Source organism: Micrasema longulum, unplaced genomic scaffold (assembly GCF_059751315.1).
Source record: "Micrasema longulum isolate JH-2025_06_02 unplaced genomic scaffold, ASM5975131v1 h1tg000678l, whole genome shotgun sequence".
Taxonomy (NCBI): Eukaryota; Metazoa; Arthropoda; class Insecta; order Trichoptera; family Brachycentridae; genus Micrasema; species Micrasema longulum.
The window spans coordinates 2,675,660-2,696,345 of NW_028277874.1; the positions used below are offsets into that span (position 1 = coordinate 2,675,660).

The window sequence follows — 20,686 nt, forward strand, 5'->3', positions numbered from 1 at the left end:
ACCCTATTGAGGGCCTCTTAAGCTGTTGTGGTGCGAAAAAATTTATTGAAATAATGTCAACATTGCTTTTGTTGTGAAATTCAACTTGAAAAGTTCTAATATTGGACATCCAATATGGGATTTGTTATACAGCTGTGATGACCATGTTTTCATCATTTTGCCTTTAATATCCATTTCTTAATATTTTAGAAGAAGTTAATCAAAATATAATGTAGTTATTCAAACGAAATCACTTCAAAGAATCAAATTAAATAAAAGAAAAAACTTACCGTTATCTGTGTAAAATAATACCAGAACCATAGACAAATGTTTTCGATTTGATGGCAACTCGGGTAAAAATCCTGAAAAAGTCAATCGAGTGGAGATAAGTCCACCATACTTCAGGTTCCGGTTTGATTCCAGGGAAGATCGACATGAAATATTGATTTGAAAAGTTGTTTTATTCCACAATGTTTCATTGTTTCTTTACCGGCTCCTGAAGCGTAAGACTGATCACATTACTCTCAACCCATACTCCATAATGCCAAAGTATAATAGAGAACAGGATCGGAAGTTGAGGACCAGCATCTTAACCGCACTCTATCCACTAAAAGTAGCTAAAAAATCATCCTTAAGACTATGTTAAAGATGTCAGTAGTCACAAGTTCGGTATAAATATGTGTTCTATACAGCGGCTGGTAAGGACTTTATCTAAATTTTTTAACAGGTTTTACTATGTTATGGGTACAAAACAAGGCCTTAACCACAGCTAGAAACAGAAACCCGAGAAGCCATTGAAGAACCGCATCCGGTATTAAGAATGAGAACATCGTATGGTCGATGTTCCCAGTGATATCTTGGACGTAAATCCTTTTATAGTCTCCCAAATAATGTTGAAATTTGAAGTATCTCTTTTCAAGTAACACTTACTTAACTTATTGTCTTTTTCCAGTTCCGAGTAGCCGTGCTTTTGTCTGCCCGCCACAGCGACCCCATAGTGTCTGCGCACAGCGTCATCATCAGCACCTTGCCATCGGGTCCTCCGACTTCCGCTCCTATTGAGCTGCGGGTCACGGCTCTCGACTCGCACAGAATATCCCTGTCATGGGAGCCGGGACCCTTTCCTAACGGACCGATTCTATCCTATGTCTTAAGGATTGAAGAGTTGGGGAAAAATGGATACACGGCTTTAAAGGTGGTCATATTTGGAGTATCAATGCTAACTACATTAGTTTGTTTATGATATTTAGATGGTTCAGTGCCTTCTGTTAATTGGTAAATCTTACTCTTTATAAAAAGGTTTTTTTTAAATGTAATTAGACTTTTTTGCCCGGTTGTGGCACACAAAAACAATTATGTGATTAAATAAATTTTACTAGTGAGATTTAAAAACAATAATTATGTTTAATTACAATTTAAAGTTGCCTAATAATCTATTAATTCATCAGCTATTTTGATGGACTGTGGCTTTCTGAACTATTTCACAAATTATTGCATGTAATATGCCTGAAATTTGTTCACATAAATAAGGAATTATTTAGTAATAATTTAAATCGTATTAGCAATAGATCCGATAGTGTACTGTCAGTTCCAGGATGCAGAACTAAGTTCGCACAGAGGCACTCCTTCCATGTTGGTCCAAGATCCTTCAATCTTCTAACTAAGGAATTACAAAACATCAAATCACTGGTACAGTTTAAAGTAGGTTTGAGATCTTGGATTAGCATGGAAAGAACAGATAGACACCTTTTTTAAATCAAAATTTTAAAATTAAAAATAAAATGTATACTGCAAATAAATCCTGTTTTCGTAATATCAGCATATGTTAATTTTGTTTTTCTTTTGTTTTTCTTTTCTTTTCTTTTCATGGTCATGTCATACCATATTTATATGTTATAAACTTATTAATAATTAAGGAATGGCCCACGCTCAGACGCTGAAGTCTTTGTGGGCATTTTTTCCAATTTATGTCATAGCCTAATTTTAAGATGTATTTTTTTAAAGTGTATTTTTGTTATTAAAATTCTATGTAAATATATGTATGTAAAAATAAACAAATTAAAATTAAAAAATAAAAAAATATTTTGACTCTTAAAATTTTATTTTAGGACTTGCCAGCATCGGATAACATCCTTTTCTACATGTTCCAAAATTTATCACCGTCTAAGAAATATAGAGTTGGGGTGTCCATGAGGAACGAGGAAGGAGTGGGACCGCAAGCCACTGTTGTAGTGACCACATCTGCACAACCCACAGGTACCTTAATAGAATTGAGTACATACTAAATAAGGAGATTTTTCTCCTATAAATTCTTCTTCTAACACATGCATGTAGAAGATTCATAAAGTAAAGTAAATCAATGTTTGTATTAAATGAAGTAAAATAAATTAATATGAATTTTACATTATGTAAATATCTAGACTTCTTTATTTCTTTCTCAAAAAACTCCGTTTATTAGTAAAATCTTTGAGGGTTAAGTCCTCAAAATATTTTATACTAAATCATTTTAGTTAAGTAATAATCAAACAATCCGGTACCTCTTCTTAGCTGTTGACAGCCAGCAACCGATACTCATATTGGGAGGACCACACACCATTGTACAACAACCTTCGGACATTTTTGCAGAGAACAATTTGATCTACAATACCACAAATTTTATCCAAGGCAAGTCTTTATACTGCTAAATAGAAAAAAATATGCTGACTGTGTATATCATAAGAAATTTCTGATTTGGTTTAATTTTTTTCTTAGGTATGGGCATCGATGTTCGAAAAGACCTGCTTTTCGTATCAGACTCAAGTGGAACAGTTTACAGAAGTTCTTTGTCTAAAATATCTCAAGCGACAGCCATTTTGACTCCGTCTACGATCGCCTACAACCCCCTGGACTTATCAGTGGATTGGTTGAATAACCATCTATACATTCTGGGGGAAGTAAATCACAATAATGGCAACACTCCGAGAGGAAACACGAACAATTTTGTTCGCTGGCAAGTTATCAGAAGTGATTTTGATGGGAAAGGACAGACGGTAGCTTTTGCAGGATTTCTGTCGAAGCCGATTCACATTGAAGTGGATCCTTACAACGGGTAAGAGATTGTAGGATTTCTTGCTAACTATTTCAAATGCTAACAAAAATTCATTTCTGTAAATCTTAGGCTTTTTCTGAGATGCTCTTTTTTCTATTGGATACTAAAACATTACTTCATTTTATACCATTTGTATATCTATCGTTATAGCAATGTGAAAATGAAATCATTTTTGTTTTAGTAATTTAATATATCCTCTGAATATTGATTAGAGTTGTATTGAAATATTTTCAAAAAACATTAGCAGTTGTTTTAACCAACATTTTTTTTAGCACCAGTGATTTTTGACCATACTATGTACAGTGCGTTTGAATGTTTAATAATCTTATGTTAATTCGTTAGTACCTGTTGGGGTGAACCAAGTAAAGGTACAAATTTCGTTTGTGTTAGTATATTTTATCACCGCCTTTATTTGAATACAACATGGGTAATTTTTTTCTGCATTTGAAATTATGATTGAATATTTTTTTTCACCATACAAAATAGCATCTGTATCTGTCATTTGATTGAAGGAATTGTTGCAGAAAAGAAACAAAAAAAAATTGCGGTAAGTAGTACAGTAGTTTACATTTCTTTGGATAAAACACTTAAAAAAACAAAGTATTAGTTTTTAATGTCTCCTGTAAAGTTATCATTTTTATTTACTTTGTATTCGTTGAATTCAAATTAATAATATTGACTTACGTTGTATTTAAATTAAGGTGATGATATTCGAAAATATTCTGTTAGCACACATAAGCAAAGTTTATCAAAGATTTTGAAAATTATAGAAAACTTAACTATTACTTTCTCATTTTTAAGGTATCTATTCTGGGTCCAGCAAGGAACAGGAGGTGGCTTGTACCGACTAGATTTAGCTGACATATCCAACGGAGTGAAGCACGACATCAAGCCGGAGCTGGTATTGGAGGGGCGGAACCTCGGAGCTTTCACAGTGGACCACATCAACTTCAGGCTACTCGTACCGAATCTGACAACCAACACTGTGCTGTCTGTGCCTCTAGGAGGGTAAGGGCATTTTAGTTTTCAGTGGAAATGTTCAGGTTGAAATAATTTGGGCTTTTTTAACAACTTTGCCTGGTCTTAATATCATTGTCAATTAAACTCTGCAGTATTCTTTCATCATTTAATTCATAATGGTAGTTGAGTTAAACTCGTGTATTTACCCGGTAACACTTATGCAAAAAGGTCCTTAAGTTTAAAATAATAAAATCAAATTATTATTACATAATTTCGAACATTTTACCTTTACTGATTTTATATAAATAGATTTATCTTTATAATAAAGATACCAGTCTTAAATGTCACAAAAGTTATGAAACCGGTAACTGGTTATTCCAAATTTGTGGATTTGACACGTTGGTGGACACTTTTTTATCGTAGGATTCACAAATATAGACACACATACTTTCTTATTTTGTGAAATATTTCGCTTCCGATCGGACTGTAGTTGATGGTTTGAGGTATATCTTGTTTGACTAACGCACTGGGATATTTTTGTTGCTGATTGTTTATTATGGGGACACAATATCTCCTCCCACCATATAAATACTTAAGTATCACATAAGCTATAGCCGTCTTTTCACTACCAATGTCTTTTGGACTAACGTCTATAGCTGTCATTTAATAAATAATAGGGATTTTAGTGACTACAGTAGGCATAGCCGCGAACGTGTTAAGTGTCGCTTGTTTTTTATTTTCACAATAAATTTTTCTTGAATATTGTAATTTATCGATTTCTAATGTGTGTGTTTTGTTTTAGTCGTGAGGTGACTGACTTCAGAGAAAAAACACAAAACGCCATGTTTAATGCTGTAAAATCCCTTTCTTTTGCAAATGGACTGTTTTATTGGATCAACGGGGAAGATGTTCTTTCTGAAGAATACCACAAGGGATATGACAGCTATTTCCACAATATTTATCCAAATCGGAATGGAAGCTTTAATAAGGTAAATTTAATAAATGGAAGCAAACAAACACACTCATTTAGGGTTCTGGTTCCATTTCCTGCTCACAACTTTATTCTTGGTACAGATACAAGACGATGACCTAACCGTAATAAAAAATGCTGACATACACAAATATAATAACAGAGCTCCGATTACAATAGCGGGAAGTTAACAGAGTTATCTTCTATAAAGTTTATATTTGAAGCGCTAACTTTGTGGTTATTCATTATAATAAAATAAATAAAACAACTTTGTTTTTAACCGCTAATTTTTATTTTCCACCGACCGGTTTCAAAGCAAACAAGCTTCTTCGTCAAGGTTTACGTAACTAATGAATTGATTCCTTTTTATTTTTACCATGTTCACTAAATACTACACGTGGACCCAATAAATCAAGTCGTTTTTTCCTTTCACGGGTGGTAATTTGATATCATTATTTTCGAAGTTAGACAGGAGAATACTAAAAGAAATATTGTTTATTTGGTTATTAATTATTGTTTTCTTATTATGAATCGCTTTTTAAATTTCTAAGTTGTCTAATTTCAATATTTTATTTTCAACATGAAGTACTTTTAATCCAGTGTCTTTATTGAAGTTATGATTATTTTCTATCAGATGATTTGTGAATTCAGAAAAATTATTATTATTTAAGCATCTTAAGTTGTTCTTTCATCTTAAGTGTATATTAAAGTTTCTTTTAGTTTTTCCAATGTAGATTGAATCGCAATCATTACAATTTTATTGGTATATCCCAGATTTATTATATTTATGGACTTTGTTTTTGTGATTTTTTAACAATGTTCCGATATTATTTATTTATTTTTTTATTTATTTATTCATATTTTTTGCTCACAAACTATAGTTAATAATAAAAATAATGTGACCTCACTGGGGTTTCCCGTGCCGAGGACACCTAACAATATACTTTTTTAAAATTACATTTGAGAATAAACAAAGAAGACTAACTTAAAAAAACGAATATAATTAACAAATATTCAGACAGTTTTAAAAACAAGGTATTTATGTACATCTATATTATTATTATTAGTAGTGTAGAAAGCCGGTTCAATGTTTGATAATAGGGAATTAGAAAAATATTTTGAAAACTATAAACTGTCTGCACATCATCAGTTACGTAAACCTTGACGAAGAAGCTTGTTTGCTTTGAAACCGGTCGGTGGAAAATAAAAATTAGTGGTTAAAAACAAAGTTGTTTTATTTATTTTATTAGAGTTATCTTCGACTGTCTATAAAGAAAAACCGATATTTTTTTATGAAAATGGGTATATTTGCATGAAGATTTAAAGTATCTTCGTTGGTAACCTATAATTGAACATGTTTAGAAAAAAAAATTGGATTCATATTCTGCTTTTCATACAGAAAACTTAATTTTACTGTAGATAAAATTGAAGATAAATGTTAACTTTCCATTGCAATCGGGGCCCAGACAACAACAACACTACTACATCACTACGACTTCCACATTACATTCTCAAAAATGATTTGGCTTGTTCTGTAAATGCTTTTGTTTTCTTTAGATCCTCGTGGCGTTTAAGTCCTCGCAACCGATCCCCGTGGCGGCCAACCCCCCCACGGGGCTGCAGAGCGTCATGGGGCGGCGCCGCGCCTACGTTTCCTGGAGGGCCCCGCACCGTCTGGGCCCGCAGGGCGCTGGGGCCTGGCAGCACTGGGACTACTGTCTGCACATTATCAGCGGGAACACTACTTTCCAAAAGTAACTTTTAATTTATCGAAGTATTACATTTGATGAACATGATAACGTGTGAATAGTTTTTGTTATTATTTTCCATCACTCTCCATTTAGATCGGTCCCTTGTAAGTTGTATCCATAGTGGTCCCGCTGTTTTTTCATATCTGACCATCTTCTATAAAGTCTGCCTCTTTTTTATTTGCAAAAGTAACAAAAAATATACATGTCACGCCCCCAGAAGTACTCTGTTGTTAGTCTAAATTTGTTTAGAGTTATGAATAAAGTTTAAACACATTTTTTTCTTACGAGAACACACTCGCATATCTCCACAATTTTTGTTTTGAAACATATACCTCAAACTTGAGTATTCTTTGAAATCAATTGAGTAAAATATCTAGAAGAACGCTGCGGTAATAATAATGCCACAGTTTTCCTCTCATATTTTAACAGTCAAATGAGCAAATACCACAAAATACTGGCATTATAATGCCAATATGCATTAAGTTACAAGCATTAATAAACTTTAAAATGTTTGTTTTTATATTTCCTATTTCGCCTGGACACAAAAAATATATCCTTTGTAGCATGAGAAATTTTGAATTACAGAACCGACATCAATAGCTCAACAAGTTATATAGCAAAAGACCTGGAAGAAAACACAGTTTATATCATCAAGGTGTCTGCTGTTACTTCATCGGGACCTGGTAAAATCTTTATTATGTATTTATTTTATAAACATTTAAATCTTAATCAAAAAAATAAATGACACCCACCCTCGTAGTAATAATTCTCTAGAGAAGCCGTTAAGTTCTATTGCATAGAACAAAAGTGTTCCAAATTTTTTGTTTGGTTTTAGTTTAGCTTTTAGTTAAATAACAAACGCGTAATGAACAGTTTCAGTTTGGGCTCGCAATTCTCAGCCCGAGTACCTACAGCCCATTGTATTGCTGTAATCTGTAGCTAACTTCGTGGTCAATAAGCGTAGAATGGTTTTCTCCGTTTATTACTCTATCCTGAACTCCGTACAGTAGAAAATTGTGTATCTTTTAGAATATAATATCTTATTTTAAGTAATCTGATTTAGATAATCAAAATGAAGTGTAAATAAAATATAATGTATATACAGTAAAACCTCGTTTTTACGTTTTCCCGCTTTTTACACCGAAATATTTAGGTCCCATTTTTTTCCATACATTCTCATTCAATATTCCCCCAATTAACGTTTTTTGCGTTTTTCATAACCCCGGTTTTACCGCCGCGTGAATGGAAAATAAAATCGAGGTAAATAAAAAAATGTGTAAATTATTGTCTCAAACTAAATTCAAAGTAGGTGCAGTGTAATTGACCATTTTGTTTAAGTGTCTAATTTTGACATTTTACTAAATAGCGACACGCAGTTGACGCATGTTTAGGAAGATTAGTCTTTACATCAATAAATTACGATTCAGAATGTTTAAAAAATTGGCAATAGAAATATTATTTGATGTTATACACATAATGTGAAAAGGAGATAGTTCAAACAGTTATCATAAAAGTGTGAAACAGTCCGCGATGTAAATGACAGTTGAAACTTTGTGGTGCCATACTAAAAAAAGTGATACCATATAAATAAAGTTTCCCAATATTTAGGGAAAAATTCGTTATATGCATTTTGTGCAAATTAAAATTTTTATTTTCGTGTTTTAAAGGTTAAGTATCCAAATAAAATTATTTAAACATGTTTTTTTTAATTCAATAAAAAATAACATATTGTAGTATTGCTTGAAAAAATACAAAATACTTTTTATTAAATCATTGGTAAATATGAATAATCCCCAATCATGACAGTTCTTACAATTTTTTTGCAGTATATTTTGTATAATCTTGTGCAATATTTAAATGAAATTTAATTTTTCAAAAAATAAACATTAATGTAAAACGAACTCCCTCTCTAAACACGAGCTTTCATTTGAAAAATTAGGTATTATTAATTATGTATGCACAAAACATTTGTAATTTTGTTAACAAAAATTTTTTTTAAGTGATATTAATAAAAAGCTTAAAGTGCTCTTTTTAAAAAACCTGGTTGGCTACCCTTTGAATCGGACAAACCCCGTTTAAGGGAAACATTAAAATATTTGAATGGCCACAAAAATCAAAGAAAGTGTTTACATACACATAAGTGTATTTGTATCATATTCTTCAAGGGAGATTAGTTTTTATTTATTAAATGTTTTTGTTTGTAAGTTTTCTATGATTTCATTGTTTAATATGTATTTAAGGCTTAGAGTAATAACCTAATAGTCGCCCATATGGATAAAAATCATTCTATGATTATTGACCATAAAGTTAGCTACAGACTACAGTAAAACAACAGGCCGTAGGTACCTACGTTGAGTAATGCGAGCGCTAACCGAAACCGTCCTTTACACGTTTGTTGTTAAACTTAAAACCAAACCAAAAATTTGGAACGCTTTTGTTCCAGGCAATAGAGTTTAAGGGCTTCTCTAGAGCATTATTACTCTGAGATTTAAGGCATATTTCAAAATTATGTCAAATTAATTCCTTCGGCATGGGACGTTGAGGGAAGATTATCTTTAACATAAAATATTAATACAAAAATTGTAAAATAATATTAAAAGAAATAAGCTCCCAAAGCCACTGCAACCTATGTATGTAACCCATAGTCCTTAAAATATAGCTTGATTAGTATGACAGTTGTCAGAAAAAGTGATGACATAACTTTCTAATAACAAAGGAGTGATTTATATTGACACACGAAAAATCATTAGTATCTGGCATGTTAATAAAAAAAATTAATACAATGCCTAACATATAAATCAACATAATTATATAAAAACAGCTTTAAAACTAAAAAAAAAACCATAATAAACTTAATTATCAACAACGTTCTTACAAGGTTACATCATTTTGCAAAAATATTAGAGATGGGACAAATTGATCAATGTAAATTGATCTAATAAAAAAATAATCCATTTGATGTTGATCATGAAAAAAGTATAAAAGTAGTATTTTTTGGTGAATAATTATCTTAAACACACTATAATAGGCTTGTTTTTGCGTTTTTATATCAATTTTTGGAAACAAAGTTTAATGTTTGCATGAAAAAACCGATAAAATCAATTTGATCGGTACTTTGTCAGTGATCAGTACTTTCCATCACTAGTCATATTAGTTTGGCAGCTGTTATTTTAATCAAGCTATATTTTAAGGACTATAGGTTTCCTTTGTTCAATCTCGCCACCCCAAGCCTTTGTCTTACCAGGCTACCAATTACATGTATTCAAGTGCTTTATATTTTACAGGTCCGTGGTCATCAGAATTCGCAGCCAAAACATTACCAGATTCTCGCAGCGGTATTCCCGGTTCCATTCTTTGGTCCACGAGCGAAGGAGTAATGCGATCCGACTTGACCGGAAACAACGTCCAAAAATTAATTCAGAATTCTCAGATGCACGGCACCTTCATTACTGAAATATCCTGGTACAGAGACCAGCTATACTTGGTATCGAACTCGTCTAATGTGATGTGGTACAATACAACTTCTAACGAGAAGGGCTGGCTGCCGGATATGGAGAACGTTGGAAGTTTGGCAGTAGACTGGGTCGGGAGCAAACTTTACTGGTCCAGTCCTAAACAACAACTCGTAAGTTCATTAATTTTACAATTAATATTTTTCACTGTCCTTTTCGTCATCAGGTTTTTATTTACAACTCATTAAAGATGGCCACCAAAATTGAAATATTTGGATAAACCGCAAGAAAGTAAATGTTACTTTTAAGAAGAAAAAAAACACGGAATAAATATCACCTCACATCAAATAATTATTTATGTATGCTAATTCCTACAAAAAACAACGACAGATGTGCGAATAATGCGACATTGACTTTTTTTTATATTTGATCTTGAAAAGGTAATATAAATCCTCAGGTTTAACTTACGGTCCACTGAGGAAGCGGCTTCTTTTGCAATATAAAGCATCACAGTTGCACAGGATGTGTATAGGTGTTTCAAAGTTTGCACTGCAGAACCTACATCTAGAAGTTAATTACATATTAACGCAAATAAAACATGCTTTGTTTTTTTATTATTATTTTCTCTTCCCTCCCTTTTATGTGTTTTCGTTTACGTTTTCACTTTGTCTCTTACAGTATTTCGAATTTCCGCTGAATATATTTATATTTCATGCAATGTGTTTGTTTAGATTACTCGAGGTAATCTACGTGGTGGGTCCCGTGAGCCTGTTCCGATAGTCACCGTAGGTAAGGAGTTGAGGTTAGATGCTCTACAGGGATTTATCTACTGGAATACTGGGCACGCCATAGAATGTGCCAGACTAAATGGGGAACACAAGTTTACCTACTATCCGGCTCAACTATTTACAAAGCAAGGTACACTATTCTTTAATCATTAAAAGTTTATATTTCCTTGGTTCACTGCGTAACAATTAGTTGGACAATTTTTATGTAACTGAACTGCAAAGTCACACACTTCCAACACGTTACGTGAAATTTTCGCTAGCAAATTGATCTCCAGGATAGGTGATACAAATTGGCTTCCTGGCTATTGTTGGGATATTTAAAATCAAAAGTTTACGTCAATAAACTGGGTTCTTGTGCCGTTAAATGAAAATATCTGTCACGAAATGGCCGCCATTACAGATAATATGTGCTGAGCCATCCTAAGCAATTTCGCTGTTCATTTAAATGCATGCCGTGAAAGTGAAGGCGTGCATAATTCAATAATGAATAAAAGTTTTTTGATGGACGTCTTTTATTTATATCGCTATACCAAAAAAAAACTTTCTTTTGGGACACTTGTATGTATTTTTTGAACTACCAAAGGCCAGCAAGCCTAATAACAATGGTAAATTAAAGCATACAATAATACACAGGCTTAAGAAAATTCTTTTTTTTAAAAATATTTCGCAAGCGTTATAGCTGTTACTCTAAGAGAGCCACTAACCTAAACTTTTTTAATACCATGTTGGCATTTATATATTATATCATAAATATGTTTTGTCAATGGTGTTAAGAATTGTAGCGTTTCTAGCCTGTTTTTTAACCCTACAGACGCCAAACATTTAAAGCACAGGTAACATCTCTACACCAAGCTGTTTCTGTTTTGGTTTTATTTGATATATCTTTCTATGTGTCAGTAAAATACAAAACTTTTATCCCATATAAATTTAAAATATTTAAGAATTACATTTGTCACACAATCGTTTTTTTTTGGCAAGACGAGATAAACAAAAAACATCAATAGATTGACATAAGTCGCCCATCAAAAACATTGGTTTCTGAACATTGTGTGGATGTATGAATTTATCTAAGGTCTCAACCAATATAAACAAGTCAGCTTATTGTCCTATTTATTCTAGTTATGGGCCTCACTGTGGATTTGGAGGGGAAGAAATTATACTGGATAGTTCACGGATATGAGGGAACCGATTTATACCAAGCTTTAACTGCCGACAAACTAACTCCGGGAAAAGAGGTATCAATATTTATTTTTTCAAATTTTATATTAATTTATAACTCTGTTGAAAGATGGCAAAACATTTTTGCCATGTCTTTTTTTATGCATTTTGAAGGAGAGCTTTGATGGGCTCTACAAAATCATAATTTTAGTTTAATTTAATTAATTTCATTTAGTTTAGTTTAGCCTAAATCTAGTGTCAGTAGTTGAACATTTGTTGAATTATTTTTTAACCATAACATATAAACATAAAATGCTAAAAAATCCAGTGATATAATATAACTCAATATGCTTAAAAAAGGAAATATCACATTTAGCTATCGTTCAACAAAACTACTATCATTCTATGTAATGAAAAATTACATACACATTTAAAAGTGTTTTTAAAATTTTAAATGATGGTTACTTATGAAAAAATAAAATACTAATAATAATTTTTACACCTGTTGTATGATAAAACCAAAACACCATAGTTCAATGATAATTTTGATTCGATTCGATTAAGTTTTTATAGAAACTTTCATTATTAAGTACTTTTAATGAATAATTACATCATATTTAAAATGTGATTGTGTTTTATAAAAAAATCACATAAAAAAGTGCACCTTACCAAGACAGTTACTTGTCAACTGACAATCTTTTTAAAAAATATTTAATTTAATTTATTATGGCTTTTACCGAGAGGTAATATTAGCTAGAAAAATACAATATTTACAAATGTTAAATGGGAGCAAAACAATGTTACAGAAAACAAGGCAGAAAAATCAGATAAACTTTAAACAACTTTAAAATACATAGAACATAATAGATCTTAAAATTAAATTAACTAAAATTGTAATAATAATATGCATTATTAAGAAAAAAACCGAACACCTTGATAATACATAATGGAAACAACAAAAATATATAATGGAAACTTATTTGACATAAGTATACCTACTATTCTAGAGATAAAAATAATATAAACAAATAGTATAATTTGACATATAAGATAAAGTTTCTAGGTCCTACTTATTTAAGTACTTGAACAGTGTGGTGGAAGATTAGTTGCAATTAGAGCGGTATTTAATAAATTCCCATACTATACTGTCACTGGAGGTGACAGGGGTGTAGTTATTAGTTGAATTTCCAATGAAAATTAACAATTGTGGACAAAATTATTCAAATATTAAAAAAAAAAACTGTGCCTTAATGTCAAAGCAAAACCTTAATATTTTGTATGAAATATGTGCACAATAAGAGTTTCAATCGCGTGTCACCATGAGATGACACTCACGATCAATGGTATATTTTTCAGTGGGTATCACAATGATAAATACAACAATCAGTGGAAAAGATTTTCAAAAATTAATGTTTTTAATTACTTTAGCCTTTTTTTCTTGCAAGCTACGTGGATTTATTATCCAGAAAGGTATCTGTCATAGTTTATTCATACAAAATATTACAATTTAATAATATAAACCCGTATTTAAGATTTCTGTATATATTTTTAGGTTTCTGGAGCTCTGGTGACGTCTCTTTCTGGCACGACCATCACCGGGCCCCTGTGTTACTTCAGCGATCGTTTAATATGGTTGCAAGACAACTCGTACGCTGTAATTTCTGATCTAGCCGGACTTAATAGAGCCAATCTTAATGCAGTCACTACATCTTATGTGAATACTATAACTGTCATTGATCCTGACTTGCAAATGAACCCAGGTGAGCCAAGGATACTAGTACATTATTAAGCTTAGTTTGAAATTTTTTAGAATAAACTATTTTGAATATAAACATATTTTATATCCTATATTCTACTACATTCATTACGAGTTCCGGAATTGGTTTCCAATAAGATTACAATAAAAAAAAGGTTTTGTGCTGTTTATAATTCAATCAGATTTGATGTAGGTAACAAGCCATAATTAACTTTTTATCTTCCATTAGTATTTTTAAAAAAATATTAAACTCTTTCACCGCTAAGCTAGGGGTATGTCTGTCACCCGTACGCAGTCGCATATTTTCAAACGCGAAATATCACCGATGGGATTTTTAAAATATAAAGTTATATAAGGGTATTTATTCATATAATGTATCTTTTAGTTAACCTCCCAAATACTTAAACCTCAATAATAAAATGAGTTTTTATATCTACACTGAGAAATCACATTAATTAACATTAATATAAAAGATTTCCAACAGATTTATGAACAAAGCGCTAGCATCAATTTTATAGGTACTCACTCGTGTTTATGCGTATATTGATGGAACATGGTTCGGAGACACATAAGCACTATTATTAGTGTTTATATTCTTAAATTATGTATTTAATGCATTTGTTTATACGACTTAATAATCAAACTTATTAGTTGTTAAAAATTTGACAGATTTTATCTCCTAATTTTTTTAACATCGGTTAAAATTTCAAGATGCGTAAGAAATAAAATCATAAAGAAGCTCATCTTTTATATTACTTTTATTGTTACACTAAAAATACTTATCCTCGTCATCTTTAGTTCTTATATAATATGTTATAAAAATAGTGAATTTATTGTCATTTGATACCTGAGTTTTCCGTGGTATGTATTGAAATAACAAAATATTGTGAATATCGTCTTCTAATTAGAGATACATCAGATATTAATTCAAATTTTAAAGTAAGTGAGCCAAGTCTAATACCTCATACAACCTCTGAATGTTTTAGGTGATATTTTGAAATCATGACTTTTTCAAAAGGTGATTGTTAGTTTTTTTGTATGAAAGCGGCCTGGCTGTTTTTAGCAGAACATAGAATTGACCTTCCTGAACCCAATAACACCAATATCGCATTTTTTCAAAATTGTGGACTGGCTGGCTGCTTTCTTCATAATTACATTCAATTGAATACACTGAATATTATGTTCATTTCATGGTAGCATTGGTTGCATGACAGTTTCAGAATGAATTATTAATTATTCTGCATATATAATCTAGATTGACAATCTTAAATTTATTTGTGTTTTTAGTTGATCATGATGTACTTAATGTAATTCCGGAAACTGTGGATGCAACATCCATAGAAATATCTGGGGAATGGGACGCCTTCAACATTACATGGACTCCTGTTTCCCAAGTAAACTACGGAGAAGTCTTTTATGAAATCAAGATTGAATATGATCATAAAATACGTAATGAAGTAAGTTGCAATCGTCGACGATTTCATTCCTTTCCAAATTTCAATTATTTATTCCAAAATATATGGAGAATGTTAAAGTCTGTCGTCTTAGACACAAGTCCCAACTCTGTGTGACTAAAGTCTTATGTCAACTTGGGACGAATTATCGACCTATTTATACACATAGAAAAATGACAACACTTAACTGATGCCCAAGGCGTATTTAGTCGTTGTTTGACTGCCAGCTGGGTGTGACGTGAGCTTGACATTTATTTAGAATCTAAACTAAAATGCCTGTGTCGTGAAAGCGTGTAAAAACTGCTCTGATAAACATTGCAAGAAAGATGGTGTAACTTTTCATTGGGAAGTATTTGTTTATGAGTGAACAAATAATATAAGTATTATTTATTTTAAATGTCAAACTACGCCTGGTGGCACAATAGCGAAGCTATTCTTACAGACAGGGGAGCACTGAAGGAATATGTTTTTAAAAATGTAATAAATTTAATGTTATATAAATTTTGCATTCCCTGAAATCCGGTATAAATAAATAAATGATTCTAAATTATAAAGAATTTGAGGAAAAAATCGGATTGGGATACATAAAAAAACTAATGTTGTTTGTAAACATTTAAAAACAAACTTTTTTCATGCACTGTTTATAAAAAATAATATTTTCATTTAAATATGATTTATTTTAAGCTTTGTTAATCACTAATGAACAAATATTTACCTATGAAAAGCTACAAAATCCTTTAAACATTATGGTTTTTTGAGAAACTTCGCAGTGCAATTAAATGCTCTAATTTTTATCCAACCAGAACCAGAAAATATTTTTTACATCCAATGAGGAAGTTCAGTATCTTTTCTTAATTTTGTTATTTGTTAAAATACTATTAAACTAAGCCAAAAAAAAATGTATTTTTTTTACGTATCGTATTATCAGCGCTATGATTTTTTAAAGTTTTGTATTTCTAAAATAACTCCGCGTGTGACGTCAAAGGTTGTTCACTGTTAGTTCTTCCATTGGTCCGTTTACAGTAAGCTAACCGGATATCCTTCACAGCTGTCACATCATTGGTTGGTTCATATGAACCAGTGACGTCAATCAAAGTAGTGCGTTTTTGTTAAAATAGTTTTTATTATTTTTTTCGTACATTTCTAAGAAACTTTGCGGTACGATTTTATGCTCTGATTTTTACCGAGCGCAAGAAAACATTTTTGTATCCAATTTCCCGTAGGGCTGAAGTTCCTCATTTTCTGTAGCATTCAATTTCCTTGTTGTATCTCCAATTAATAAAATAAAATAAACTGTAAATGGTGGTATCTTTAGGACGGTTTCTTTTCTACAGCTCACCACGACGCAGGCGCTTGTGAGCTATAGCGGCGGGGAGGTGGCGCCTTACAGCCCTGTGGAGATGTGTGTGCGCGCATACACTTACTGGGGGGCTGCGGTCAGCACGCGCGCCCTCTTGCGCTCCCCCCAGGCGCCCCCCACGCCCCCCACCCGGCCCAGGCTCTTCATCCTGCACCACACACAGATAGTCAGGTAGGTTTATTGTATACGTTGTGTTTCCCCGCTATTATTTCTTGGTGGAGCTGCATTTTAATTGGACAGTGTTATGCAGAAACCTATGAATGATGAATGATACTTCATCAGAAGTGAATCTTTAATTTGATGAAGACACCAAACCCAAAAAATCAACACAATATTTTTTAGATAAATTTTTTCTAACCCACAATTAATAAATCTATGAAAAAAATATGTTAGAAACATCCATGTGGGTTTATAGCTTTCACCATTTTTCTAAAACAATCCAACCCCAAGTTTTTATATTTCCTGGTGAAGAGATTCGTGCGTTATGTGAGGCTGAGAAGCATTATCGATAAAATCTAAAAGGAGTGCTGCGTTGGTTTGGACACGTGGCGCGAATAGACGGCGAAAGAATGGCTAAAAGGATTTACGAAGCGAATGGGACAGATGCAGAAAACGAGGAAGACCAAGAAAAATATGGCATAACCAAATTCAACAAATACTAGAAGGACATGTCAAAAGTTGGAATAATTGTGCATGAGAAAATATATTAATATAGAGGAATTGGATCTGAATGATAAGGAATTCTATCCTCTCTGCAAAACGGCGTAATGGTTTGTTTTTGAAAAATTTAACTGAAATCGACAAAAAAAAAATTTTTTTTCGGTGTTGTACTGGAATCTTTTTAACAGCCTGTATGTAGATTCCACTAGCCATACATGCTCATCAATAGATTATAATAGTTTTAACTACATACTAATTAATCAATTACAATTGTTGTAAAAATGGTACAAAATAATTATCCATATTATTACATAGAATTAATTGATGATTTAATAAACTTGAATCATTTGTCAATTTAGAAACGATACAGAAATAAGTATGGAGCTTCGCTGGGACCTTCCCCTCCACGCTAACGGTGTGGTGCGCGGCTTCCAGCTGTACTGCTGGCATAGCGGAGGAGGCGGAGTCTCACCTGTCATGGTGCCCCCGCAACAATACCGCTACCTGGCCAGGGGCATACTACCCAACGTCACCTACTACTGTCAGGTACCTAGGCATAACTCCAAATTCCACTAGCAGGCATCTTTCTTTAACATATTGTAACTTAACCCCCCTTCCCCGGTGATGCGTAGCTACTACACATTGCGTCTAATAACTATAATATATTTATAAATATAATAAATATTGGGTTTGGATTTTCAGTATTCCTCCATTTCACATTTACGTATCGACTGAAATAATTTGTTATTAAATAATAAGTACTTATTAGGCACAAAAAAAGTATTTTATCCGAAATGGGGGTAAATTACAAACAACGTTTGAGTATGTCCAAATGCTTGCAGACCGGCTGTCTGCATACTCGAACATTATTGAATTACTACCTGGTAAAAGAAGGAGTAAAACAAATTGGAAAATTGTTTTCAGGCGTTGCCTAGTAGGTGATTTGGTTCAGCCGGATGAATCTCACCCACGTGATAAAGGTTTCAGATCTTTTACTTCACAAAAGTCAACAGATGGAAGAGTTGAGGAAATGTGGATGTTCAAACATGGGCAGAATGGTGAATGTTACACAGTGTGTAAAGTGGCCACTTAAACCAGCCAATGACTGGTCATAAGCCCTGTAAATGCCTAGACGTCCATATTCCCTTCTCAAAAATGTTTTCCCTCTGTGTTGAAATAAATTTAAATATAAATTACAAATGTCATCAAAAGTATACTCACAGTATACCGATAACACCTGGCGTTACACATCCACTACATGTCCAGTCACGTAGTCCAGTACTAGCTACTTAGTAGCTCTCGGAAAGTTGTCGCGGGTGCGCGTTTCGCCCGAGTCGTTAGCGATACCCAATGGTTTTTTCATGTTTTCAGCAGATTTGAAATATTATCATCTTTGAATTAAATTATGGTTAATTAAAGCCATTCCCTATAAATATTCAATTTTTCCCTTTTTAAATCTCTTATTTTTTTAATGTGTAGTGACTACACAGCACCGTAACGCGCGGGTGTTTTTAGGACAGTAAGGGAAAGGTAAAAAAGAACTGTAACTTCTACAAATTTAAATACATTTTGGGCATTAATTTCCACACTTTATTCAACAACTAGTATACAGGCAGTATAGAGAACACTATGAATAACTACTATAAAATCAGTAGCACCCTTAGGTCCATCAATAGTACACGCGTAGTTCAGCGCAGACATGAAGTAATTCAGATCAGTTCAACATCAAAGCATCAACATAGTTTTCTTTTGTCATTTCCAACTGGTGTAGGAGCTCCCCGCGTCAACGCGTAATAATCCTACAATACTGTATTCCTTTTTATAAATGTTTAGAAATTCATATTAAACAAATATGTTATTAGTAGAAGATGTATTTATTTAATGTGGAAGTTCACCCCTTCGAGAAATGAGGAAGTTCAGTGGTTTTTTTATTCGTTAATAGATTATGTAACTATTTTTTTTTTTTTTAAATAATTTTTATATATTGTATTATCAGCGCTACGATTTTTTAAAGTTTTGTATTTCTGAAATAACTCGGCGTGAAACGTCAGAGGTTCATTTCCGCTTATTCTCATTCAGTTCTTCCCATTGGTCCAGAAGCGAGCAGCAGACCGGAAATCTTCCATAGCTCTCAGATCATAGGTTGATTCACATGAACCAGTGACGTCATTCAAAGTAGAGCATATTTATCAAAATATATATTTTTTTTTTTCTGTACATTTTCAAGAAATTTTGCATCACAATTAAACGCTCTAATTTTTACCCCGCGCAAGAAAACATTTTTTGTATCCAATTTCCTGTAGGGCTGAAGTTCCTCATTGGATATAAAAAACGTTTTTTTTTATTTATTTATATTAAGGCAATCCATCCTAAGAAGGATGATTTCTGCCAAGAGTAAAATTTATTTAAAGGAATAAAAATAACATTTTTTAAAAAAAACTAAAAATTTATGATATTTTTTGAGAGGAAGCTTCCTATATGGTGGATAATTTCAGGATCAAGGATGGAGAGGAGTGATGCTATGTTAATAGGGTAAGGATATTTTTTTAAGGAGGAGTACATATTATGTTTGTCCCTTATTGGACAGCCAAAGAATATATAGTCTGGAGTCTCATGGTCCAAACCACATTCACACCATGGACTTCCTACAATATTAATTTTGAAAAGGTGGCTATTAGTGCAATAGTGGCCGATTCGTAGTCTACTAATGTTTGAGATTAATCTCTTAGACAATTTTTTTGTGTGGAACCAAGGAGAGCTTGGTATGCTCTCTTGGATATCTTTATAGAGAGTAAACGTTTTCTTACGTGCCGTAAAAACTGGAGCATTCAATTGTACGGCAAAGTTTCTTGAAAATGTATGAAAAAAATAATAAAAACTAACTACTCGTACTTTGAACGACGTCACTAGTTCACATGAATCAAGCAATGATAAGAGTGTTGCGAAAGATTTCCGGTTTATCGTACGTCATTGGACCAATTGGCAGAACTGACCTAGAAGAAGCAAGACCAAGAAGAGAAATTTCAGAAATACAAAACTTTAAAAAAATTATGCGCTGTTAATACGATACGATAATTTAAAAAAATTGCTTAGTTTAATAGTCTATTAACAAATAAAAGAAAAATAAAAAACCACTGAACTCCATCATTTATTAAATAGGTACTCGAACTTTTAAATTATTATTTTTTTAATGACGTGCCTCACTAGGTAAACCAGTATTTGTATGGTTAAAAGTTGTTTTTCTTGGGTGCCAAATGAAATTCAATGACTCATTCCAAAAATATAAATATGATCATTGTAATCTTACTAT

At 32.4% G+C, this 20,686-nt stretch overlaps 1 protein-coding gene across 1 annotated transcript in view; it reads left to right on the top strand.

Moving 5' to 3' along the window:
• Nucleotides 1-20,686, top strand: part of sev (receptor protein-tyrosine kinase sevenless) — a 175,931-nt gene that overhangs the window by 132,552 nt on the left and 22,693 nt on the right. The window contains exons 6-20 of the mRNA XM_088229477.1: nt 932-1,174; nt 2,088-2,235; nt 2,527-2,643; nt 2,731-3,067; nt 3,869-4,075; nt 4,830-5,016; nt 6,555-6,751; nt 7,334-7,431; nt 10,033-10,373; nt 10,932-11,118; nt 12,108-12,223; nt 13,699-13,906; nt 15,190-15,359; nt 16,691-16,887; nt 17,736-17,922. Of these exons, the coding sequence (XP_088085603.1) occupies nt 932-1,174; nt 2,088-2,235; nt 2,527-2,643; nt 2,731-3,067; nt 3,869-4,075; nt 4,830-5,016; nt 6,555-6,751; nt 7,334-7,431; nt 10,033-10,373; nt 10,932-11,118; nt 12,108-12,223; nt 13,699-13,906; nt 15,190-15,359; nt 16,691-16,887; nt 17,736-17,922 (2,940 nt within the window). The remainder of the gene's footprint in view (nt 1-931; nt 1,175-2,087; nt 2,236-2,526; nt 2,644-2,730; nt 3,068-3,868; nt 4,076-4,829; nt 5,017-6,554; nt 6,752-7,333; nt 7,432-10,032; nt 10,374-10,931; nt 11,119-12,107; nt 12,224-13,698; nt 13,907-15,189; nt 15,360-16,690; nt 16,888-17,735; nt 17,923-20,686) is intronic.